The following is an 11554-nucleotide window of genomic DNA, read 5'->3' as shown; positions in this document are numbered from 1 at the left end:
ATGATGATGGTAATAACAGTAAAACAATACAGATAACAATGATATTAAAAACGATTATGATTATAATAATATGGTGCTACTAATGATTATAACACTTGTGATAATATCAAGGATTATGAAAGTCATGAAGAGGATAATACTAACAGTTATAACAATCAAAACGGATAGAAATAATAATGATAGTATGAAAGATGATGACGGCTACAGTGTAACAATAATGTTGAGAGATAATAATGATAATTACTAACAATAGAGACAAGAATAGTAATAATGAATGTAATGGTAAATAGAAACAGTAATAAACGATGAGAAATAATTGAATAAAGATAACAACTTAAGTGACAGTATTAGTAAATAATAATGATAAACATAATTATGTTAAGGATAATAACAACAGTAAAAATATTGATAACAACATTAGCAATGATAATAAGAGCAACGACGCCATATTAACTGATAATAACAACTTTTCTCTTAAAAAATGGGGCAAATCCACCCCTGCAATTTTGTGGCCTTTCAGTCAGTGTGTGACAATGTTTGATTATCAGCTTTTAAAACCAGTAATAAATAAACTAAATTGAATTGGATCATATATGTATAATCTATGCAAACAGTCGTAGCAATCAACCCGACCAATAGTTAACAACACCACAATCACTACCATACCCTACGATCATCTCTACATATCAAAACCACACCCACATCACCACCACCACACCCTTCGCTCCACCTCTCCAGACTAAGGAAAAAAACTTAAGTTGGTGGGCCAGTCACACTCGGTCCGTCCTGGAGAGAGCATGGATGTGCGCGGAGTGCTGTGTGTGAGTGCTGTGACGTGATAGTGCTGTGCTGTTGGGGATTTTAGTAGTATAGGATGGTGATTGTTGTATTCTGGTTTTCCCCTCGCCACGTCTCTCCCGTTATAAGTGTTGTGTTTGGTGATGTATTTACCCCTCGTTCGTTCTTATTTTCCCTCTTTTTCCTCCCCTATTTTTTATTGTTATTCAACTTCCCTCTTTCATCTCTGACACCGACGGAAAGGTAGGAGGCAGAATGTATGAATTTACGTTTTTATTCCCTTTCTTCTTCATGTTCTACTAAATAACGCTCTCGTTTTAGTGCTCTTCTTAAGACCAGTGTCGGGTGCAACCTGTCTCGTTCACATTTCACAGTCGTTCAACTTCTGGTGACCTGAACTTGTTTTCGAACCCTAGTTTATGAAAGTGTACGCTGGAAATTTTGGCTTTTGAACTGACCTCACGTCTAGTTGTCATGTCAATCTTGTCTCAGTCTCTGCTATTGCATGACTTCCAGTTTGAAGTTTCTTTTTTAACGGGTTTGACAATTGCCCCCTCATTACGTTTGTCTCCCTGGTCCTGCTCTTGGCTACCTCCCTCTCCCATCCCCCGCCTCTATCCATGTCTTCCTCGCACACGTACGCATCGTACTGTTTTGCTATCGTAGTTCGAAAGGCCATCGCCCAACCCACCTATCGTTGAGCACTCATTATCTTAACTACCAGAAAAGGATGTTTTTATACGAGTGTATTTCATAGACAAATTATACATTAAGAAAATTATTGTCTGTAACCTAGAAGGGAAATGAAGGCAGGTGACATGATCATATTCACGTTAAGTAAGAGATAAATGGTAAAATAAACAGATAAGAAATCAGTGCCATAGCAGTCACGCCGAGCGCTGGCCATAACGCTCCAAAGCATTGTGTATATCATTTTATCAATTATATCTTCTATTTGCACTTTTTCCTCTGTATCTGAAAGATAAAACGTCCGCCTGGAAAAATACTTGACATTTGGTGCGCCTGCCCTCGTAATTTCGCGATTTTCTAGATGCGTTCTACATTACTCAGATTGATATTTGTTGTTGCGAGCATCTAAAGAACTGGCATGAGTCACGGCGCAGGGTGTAGAAAAGGGACTATTGTTTATCTATATTTGCAAGCTATTGTGTCCTTTAATTCTAGAAAAGATACAGTTAAATGGCTTTTTTAAAGAAGTCGAGGTAATGGCGCATTTCTAGCTAACATAACCAAAGCAAGTCTGCTCTAAAAGTGCCAATTAGCATGATCACGAACATCAGCTGTTTGGAAAGAGTTTTTGTTTTCTCTCTCACATATGAATATGTACACTATCTGGATGCGCGCTCGGGCTTGCGTTTATGCATAGATTCGTACTGTTGATATTAGCGCGTGCGCGCGCACACACACACGTGTATATATATATGTATGTATGTATGTTCGTATATATGTATATAAATACATATATATATATGTAATATGTATATATAAATGTATGTATGCATGTATGTGTATGGTTATGTATATGCACATGTATATATATGGATGTATGTATGTATGTATTCATTTATATATATATAATATATATATATATATATATGAATTTGTAATATATATATACATATTTATGTATATATATGTATGAATGTATGTGTATATATATACATATATATGCACACATGTATAACACACACATACACCTGGAGTCGGTATCTCTTTTTTACCGTAGTCGCAGTCACTTTCCCTCTCAGTCAGTCCGCCGTTATCTACTGTAGATGTGCGTACATGAGTCTGCACAAACACACGCGCAAGTACATGACCAGTCTCACTTGATGGCCTTGATTCCAGCATTAACCTTGTGACCTTCTGACCTTACGAACTCCGCCCTCATTGCCCCTCCCCCACTTTCCGCCTTCCTTCCCCCTCGCCCCGCCCACCCACCTATCCTATTGGATCATTATTTTCTCGCTAACTGAAGTCTCTCCATTCTGTTGTTGGTTTGTTCCGCGAAGCTTCCATTCTTGTTTTACGGCTGATTGTCATGATATTTATCTGCCTATTTTCTTCCACCGTTTTTTTTCCCCTTCCTTGTCCTACGACTTCCGCATTTTTTTTTCTTCTTACAAGCAGTCTCCCTTGTTTTTTTTCCTCGTTATTATAATCTTTCTGTTGGTGTTTTGTCTTCCTCACTGTATGTATGCTGTTATATTGTGTTTCATTTCTACAGTACCGACATTTCCCACTCTCTTTAGAGCCCATCGGTCATACTCGTACACACAAATAGATAAATGTATATGCATAAATATATATATGTATATATATCACACACACACACACACACACACACACACACACACACACACATATATATATATATATATATATATATATATATACATACACATACATACGTGTATATTTATACACACATAAAAGCCTGCATCTTCCCGTAATCCTCTGACAGCCATTACCTTCCCTCGCCGCCCTTTCGCGGGAAAGGGCAAGGCTGCAGCTGGAGGAAACCCAACGGTTACTCTGCCGGCGCGCAGCCCATGATCGAGTCCATTGCCCACGCCCAGCTACTGACGGACCCGAGAATATTTCCGGCGCGCTGTACCCTTGACGGTGCGAACGTCGTACTCTAAATCAAGCCCTCCTAATGAGACTGCACTTTAGCCGAATTCAAACCTTGCGTAACGGATTCAGGCTATACTGTCGCATAAAGATAGAGCGACCGAGCGATTCGTACCTTATATTGGATAGAAATGCTAATCCTTAAATATATCCTTTCTCTAGTTCCTGTAAGTGAACGGGGAAGCGGAATCGTTCGGCGACTGGACGATATTAACCTTATTTTATATATATATATATATATATATATATATATATATATATGTGAGTGAGTGAGTGTGTGTGTGTGTGTGTGTGTGTGTGTGTGTGTGTGTGTGAGAGTGTTTATTCTCTATGTTTATGTATTTATGGGTGCTGGTAGATAAATAAACAGAAGTGTGTGAGTCTATATGCACATTTCTGTCTATTTATCTATTTATCTACGTGTGCAAACAGTATCTAATAAAACAGAACGAAAGAGGTGATAGGCAGAGAGAAAAAGAGAGATTCCGCGACGGACGCGGCGAAAGCCTCTCATTGCCAGCTGACGCGGCCACGCCTCCTCTCCGTGTTATGTTCTCATGGCGGAAGTTGACAAAGGTCAGAGGTTATCAGCTGTTCCTGTCCACACCAGCTATGCATTTCGCGTGAACAAAGACCCCGAAAGTGGCGACAACAATAACTGTTTAACGCTTTGTTCTGTCCTCCCCCTCCCTCCTCCCTCCCACTTTTTCCCGCCATCGACAATCATATTGACTCATTGCTCGACCTCCATATCGAGGTCGTGACGTCACAAGATCACGGCTCCGTTCTCTATCTCACCTTCAGGAATTTCCCGATGCCTTTCGATGATAAACAAAATCTGTACGAATCCATGAAAGGATGTTAAAACAGAAATGAGAGAGAGAGAAAAACGAATAAACATGGGAATATTATGTTATAAAAAGGACGCTCTACAGCAGTCACTTTTCTTTGCATTGTTTCCCGCTCGTTATGAATCCTCCTTGTCCGAAGAATTAAATTTATTTAGTCATTACATTGTCTAGTCTTTTTTATTGCAAGAATTATGTATTCTCTTTGCTGGAAAACAACAAAGCACTTACAAATGACCCCGTCTGCTGTTGCGGTCGATTTTCTGGTCCTTAGGACATGCCACGGAGTTCATTGTTGTCTTGTCCTGCGACCATTTCTGCACCAAACATAACAAGAAATTTAGGAGGGGTCGGAAAGTTTTATTTTTTTTTCTTGTTATCATCATCATCACCACCTCCACCTCCACCACCACCACCACCACCACCACCACCACCACCACCACCACCACCACCACCACCACCACCACCACCACCACCACCACCACCACCACCACCACCACCACCACCACCACCATCACTACTACCACTACTACTTCTACTACTACCACTGCTACTACTATAATCATGATCAATGATAATAATAATGACAACAATAATAATAATATTGACAATGATAATGATAATAATGTTGATAATAAGAGTAATAAAAATGACTGTAATAATAGTGATAATAATTAGCTTCAGCATTATTATTACTTGCTTGTCATGCACCTTCATTCAGCTGATTCATTCTATTAATTCATAATATACATATATATATATATATGTATATTTATACCTTCGCTTAAATTTATTGAAGTTCAGTTACCTTGCGGAAAACGTAGAGGTAATGGCAGTAAATTAGTACAAAAAATGCTTTGGGATGGTTGTCGTTATCATTACTGTCACTGATGTTACAAATGACTTCGTTATCTTGTATTGTTCCATTGTTGGGATTTGTATTATTTCTGTGTCTGTGTTATGTGCTCTCCCCTTAAAAATGATACAAATAACAACACGGATCGAGTCAATTATAGTTTGTTAAAAGCAAAGAAAAACATTGATAATTCTCGCTGTTACCAATAATGGTAATGGCAGTGATGTTATGATACTTATAATAAAAACAATAATAATACAGGAGACAATAACAGTAACACAGTGAGCAATAATAACAATATAGGGAACAATAACGATGACAATAAGATTAAGAAGAAAAAATAATGATAGCGTTGGAGATCATAACAATAACATCAACAACGTCAATGGCAATAATACAAATAATAAGAACAATGCTAATACTACTAACTTTATTACTACTAATAACAACAAATAACTATAAGATAAACAAGTCCTGAAAAGCAAAAATGAAAAACATTAAAGCGAGAACAGATTTTAGACCCGCGCCTCCTTGCTTGCCTTTTTGACCCCGCCCTCTCTACCTTGAGCTCTGCCTTGCTCGCTGCCTTTCTAAGCTCACGCCATTGCTTGCACGGCCTTCCCCTCAGAAATGAATTCACGTTAAAAGCATATCGCATTATATATGCCGTATTTTTCGTCTCTGTCTTTCTCGGTGTTTATTCTCCTCTATCTTGTTTTTTTTTTATTCTTTCCCTTTCTTTCTATCTATCTGTTTGTCTCTTCCTCACTCTTTCTCTGTTTTTACGATCATACTAGCTCTTTAAAGTACTAGACTTTTCCCATCAATACACCAACATTGTAGCATTTTTACCTTAACATAACAGTAATAACTGAGTAAAAGTACTGTATACCACTGGCCACAGTTCTTCCAAACCTAGGCAAGGAAACCGAGGTCCTTCTCGTAATGAATTCACCATCACTTTCAAGAGAATACAAATATTTGCTCCAGTCATCGCAGACAGATAAAGATGTTGTAGAACTAACTGCAACCGAAATGAAATAGTAGTTAATATTTTATATTAAATTCTGCTACTGCGCAAATTGTCGTTGAACCGTTCTGGTTGGGTCGTGTTCGTAAGAATTTCGGGGATACATGGGTAAAAGTAATTTCGACGTGTCTTGATTGAAGAGATTTTAAAGATTTTTAAGATTTTCTTTATAGGTTTTCTCTTCAGATTTACCCCCCTGTGCCACATATGATTTTGAGGCTTTTATCTCTTGTTGAAAGTACTTAATTCCTCGGTGATATTCGTCATGGTATTATGGCCAATACGAAACAAATGTCTGAAGATACATATAAAAGTTAGAACACGAAAGAACACTAACACCGGAATACACGACACAATAAGGGGAGCCCTCACAACAGGAGCATTCAGAGACGCCATACAAAACAAGTGTCCGGAACTCCCACAACCAGAACATTGCAGTTATACTTCTCGACATTTGGACTCGAAAAATACCAATATAGACACCCTTCATACTTTTCAGCTTGAGATAGGTGTGGTTGCTGACAAAAAGTGGTAAAAAATCGCATTTGGTCACCAACCTCTTACGTTGCCAACAATACGGAAAATCTGAAGTAGTTCACCTTCATGCTGTTAAAACAAAAACTAATACAACGGTTGGTGAAATTGCCAGGAGTGGCTTTTGGAGATTAATTGTCTCCTTTTCGTTTTAGCATTTTCATTTATGTCTTGTTGGTATGATGATGTGGAACCTGTTAGGAACCTTCATGGCGACTACTTGACATGATTATATTCGTGGTCGTAGGTATGAAAGAATGGCAAAAAGATGGAATAAGAGAGATTAGGTGGCAACAGCGCTGGGACCGATGTGTTTGGTATAAAATGTTAATCTCACTTTTATTCGTCGGAACTCGCAAGTCTCCGCAATAAAGTTAATGTGTTGTGTTGTTTGTTCTTACTGTATCTAAATGATTCTCTTATGTTTGACTCAAACAGTCGCGTATATTGATATGTTTCCTGATGAGACATTAAATGGCAAGTTATGGATATAATTGAGCATCCTTGGTAATGATGAGATTTTCCTTAATTGGGCGGTTGGATTAAGGGACCTGTTAAGAGTATGATTATTAGGAATTATCAATATTTTCATGGTCACTGCTTTCAATGATGTGTAACTGACGATATCATTGTATTTCATAAAACGTGGTTGACTAACTCCCTCTAGTCTTGGGGTTTCTGGCCTGTCAGAGGCCCATATCCTGCCAATCCTGTTCCAAAAGTACCCTTCATGTCCTTTACCACCTTGCCACTTAGCAATAACCAGAGTTCTCTATGTGCGTTGTGTGTGTCGCTTCCCCACATGGCCAGAATCCAGCGTCCTTTATCCTGAGCCACATGGCCAGAATCCAGCATCCTTTATCCTGTGCCACATGGGCAGAATCCAGCATCCTTTATCCTGTGCCACATGGCCAGAATCCAGCATCCTTTATCCTGTGCCACATGGCCAGAATCCAGCATCCTTTATCCTGTGCCACATGGCCAGAATCCAGCGTCCTTTATCGCTGTGCCACATGTCAAAACCTACTCCATCATGCAGGCAAATCATTATGAGTCGAAACCTGTGAGAGTGTAAGTGATAATCTTAAAAGACGAAAGGCTGGCCTAATTAATCATACAAAATGGCCGACAGTAAGACTGAAATATAAGAGAGCCGCGGGCCGCGTGTTTGACACCCTGATCTAGAGTTGTTAACGATTCGCCACATGCCCAAATCCAGTCTTTTTATCGTCTCACCACATGACCAAAGCCAAGAGTTCAAAGTTCCAAGTGCAAGAGCCAGATGTGGAAATCAATTACTTTTATTTTTTTAGTGTCAATAATTAAATAGTGTTTAATCATGTTTCACTGAGTGAGTCATTAGTGTTCTTTGTTATTCAATTTGCACTTTTTTGTTTAGCTGTTGACTTGGTAAATAATTTTGGCATCTTTTGCTCTCTGTAAGTGGAGGTTGGATTGTCTGCAGTCATTGTCTTGCATGCTTGTAGCCCTTATAGAGTAGGCTAAAAAAGTGGGCCAGACTTAATTACGTTGCCACATATAAGGGGCGTTGGGATGACAATTTGCATTCGGGAATATTTACATCATACTATATTATGCTATATTACATGGTGACCTTTCTCTGTTGCTGCCCCGAGGGACCTCTCTTCCCACCTTGTCTATTTTATTGTTTTGTCACACTCCTTCCTTTACCCCTTCGTCACGCCATCCACCCAGTCAGACCACTTTGGCCTTCCGCTAGTGGCTCTGTGGCGTCTGTGGCAGCAGTCAGCAACAAATTGCGCGGCCAGGTGGCAGTGTGAGTGAGAGGAGGAAGGGGAGGGGAGAGATAGAGGGGCAGGGGGAGGGGAAGGGGGAGGAGAGGGGGAGGAGAGGGGGAAGGGAGGGTTAGCGGGAGAGGGAGAGGAAGAGGAAGAGGAAGAGGAAGAGGAAGAGGAACAGAGATAGAGAGAGAGAGAGAGTGAGAGAGAGAGAGAAGGAAAGAGAGAGAGAGAAGGAGAGAGAGAGAGAAGGAGAGAGAGAGAGAAGGAGAGAGAAGGAGAGAGAGAGAGAGAGAGAGAGAGAGAGAGAGAGAGAGAGAGAGAGAGAGAGAGAGAGAGAGAAAAGGAGAGAGAGAGAGAAAAGGAGAGAGAGAGAGAAAAGGAGAGAAAGAGAGAAGGAGAGAGAGAGAGAAGGAGAGAGAGAGAAGGAGAGAAAGAGAGAGAAGGAGAGAGAGAGAGAGAAGGAGAGAGAGAGAGAGAAGGAGAGAGAGAGAGAGAAGGAGAGAGAGAGAGAGATAAGGAGAGAGAGAGAGAGAAGGAGAGAGAGAGAAGGATAAATGAAGATGATAACGATAATAATGATATTAATAATAATGATATTGATAATGATGATAATACTAATAGTGATAATAATAATAGTAATGATGATAATAATAGTAATAAGAATAAAAATAGTAATAATAATCATAACAGTAAACATTATAATGTTATCACTATTATGATAATTATAATAGTAAAGGCAATGGTGGTGATGATAATGATATATAAACAATCTATGCAAAAACTACTTGTCGATATTAGTGAGGCAACCTGCATTCGGTGCATCCCAACTGACGACAAACGATTAGGAAAATGACAACTATTTTGCAGACGAATGTCATTACGTACGGAATACATAAAACACTGGAGATTTGCGTTCTCGTTTGGAGTCAGAACAATGAAAATGCAATGCAATCCTGCGGCCTCTCTAAGACTGTTGCATCAGCCGACAAGCAATCCGGGTAAGATAATTTGCACTTGCGCCTCGAAATTTCAGTTGGTGGGGAAAAAAGAGATCACAAAAACAAGTGGAAAATGAAGAATAATTACATGGTTATATCGTAAGTTCGGCTACTGAGTATTTGGAAGTAGGAATTATCAAAAAACAAAACCCGAAAAATGCACAATAAAAAGAAGTTCGATGTTAGCCGTCGTCAGGTGAATGTTAATTAATGATTATCTGATAAGCGGCAGATAACAGTTGATATTACAGGTGATTATTTACTTGCCTTTCGAATAGTTGAATTTTCAAACATTGTTATTCTTATCTCTGTACCACTACCTACCTTGTGTTACTAAGATGCTTTAATTGAAATACTCGTTTTCAGTCTTCAGTGTTTGTTCTCACCTGCCATCTTCACTCTGAGCGATAGACATATTTACGGTCTTTAGTTAATCGTTATTGCAAAACCCTCTATCGTCATATCTACCCTACTGATAAAACATTCCTCTGCGTTATATCCACAGCCTGACTTTAAAACGAATCTCACTTTTCAAAACAAAACTATTGACAATTTCCGAAATCGCAGTCCCCAATTTCTCTCTCTATTAGTTCAACATCAAAACTAAATATCAGAGAACACGATCGATAGCTGCTGCAGTTCGGCATATGAATGCACTTGCGTGTTACACGTAGACCCCCGTGTGGTATGACAGTAGTGCTTACAATTCACATTCGCTTTTTTTAAATAAGACGTTTAAGAAATATTGCGCCATTCGTCTGACTTGCAAATGCACTTGTAATATATGTATGAATACACACACACATACATGTTATATATATATATATATATATATATATATATATATATATATATATATATATATAGAGAGAGAGAGAGAGAGAGAGAGAGAGAGAGAGAGAGAGAGAGAGGGAGAGAGAGAGAGAAAGAAAGAGAGAGAGAGAGGCAGGCAAAGAGAAGGAGGGAGAGAGATAAAGGCAAAGAGAAAGAGAGAAGGGGAAAGAGAGATGCAGACAGACGGACAGGCAGACACATGATCTCAAAATTCCTCTCCTCCCAAGCTCTTCCGCTGTTCCTTCATTCGACACTAAATCAGTCGTGTCGACGGCCTTCGTAACTGGAATTGTAAAAGATTTTACTATTATTTTTATTATAATCTTTTTTTTTTACATTGGCTTTTGTTTATTTATGGACTTCGATTTCTTCTTCAGTCCATCTCTAATTCGGATCCGTTAACCCAACTTCCTTACATGATCAATAATCGTGGTCTTTAGTTATTATCATTTTATTATTATTTCTGTTGTTATTATTATTATTATTATTATTTATTTATTTATTTTGCATCAGTCCGGTAAAGTCTGGCGCGGATTGTAGAACTACGCTCTCCGTCTCTTCATTTATTCGTTTCCAGTGCAGTTTGAGGAGGATTTTTGGAAACAACTTAACGACTTTCAGACATTCTGAGCCACAGGGCGGCATTTGTTTCTCACACCCACACCTATACCCACCACCCACCCACTATCACACACACACACACACACACACACATATATATATATATATATATATATATATATATATATATATGTGTGTGTGTGTGTGTGTGTGTGTGTACATATGTTTATGTATATATACATATATATGTATTATATATATACGCGTATGTATGCATGTATGTATATGCAAATACATATATAGATGTACATATATATATTATATATATATATATATATATATATATATATATATATATATATGCATTTGCATATACATGCATATACATAGACACAAACACACACACACATAATATTGTGTATTTATTGTTAAATGTCGTTAAGTAAGATATCATGATAACACTTCTTAGAAACCCCAGTCTTGTTTCCTAATCAGAAAATAAAAAAGAACTGAAAAAAGTGATATGGGACATCAGATCGTGCCTGCGTTTGTCACGACCACCTCCAGCTGATGCCCTTGCTGGATGCCTGAGCAGCAGTAATTACAAAAACGTTGAAGACAAGTTGAGCGTAAACGTAACATCTGTTGTATAAGTACAACAAGACACGCGTTAACATTCG

The 11554-nt window shown here is 38.6% G+C and overlaps 1 protein-coding gene across 1 annotated transcript in view; it reads left to right on the top strand.

The window, feature by feature from the left end:
• The first annotated feature begins 776 nt into the window (after positions 1-776).
• LOC125042696 overlaps positions 777-11554 on the top strand; it is a 28699-nt gene continuing 17921 nt past the window's right edge. The window contains exon 1 of the mRNA XM_047638511.1: positions 777-821. Coding sequence (XP_047494467.1) covers positions 798-821 — 24 coding nt within the window. The 5' untranslated portion in view covers positions 777-797. The remainder of the gene's footprint in view (positions 822-11554) is intronic.

This window comes from Penaeus chinensis, chromosome 32 (genome assembly GCF_019202785.1).
Source record: "Penaeus chinensis breed Huanghai No. 1 chromosome 32, ASM1920278v2, whole genome shotgun sequence".
NCBI classification, from domain to species: Eukaryota; Metazoa; Arthropoda; class Malacostraca; order Decapoda; family Penaeidae; genus Penaeus; species Penaeus chinensis.
The sequence above is the reverse complement of the archived record's forward strand: the minus strand, read 5'-3'. Positions and strand labels throughout refer to the sequence as shown.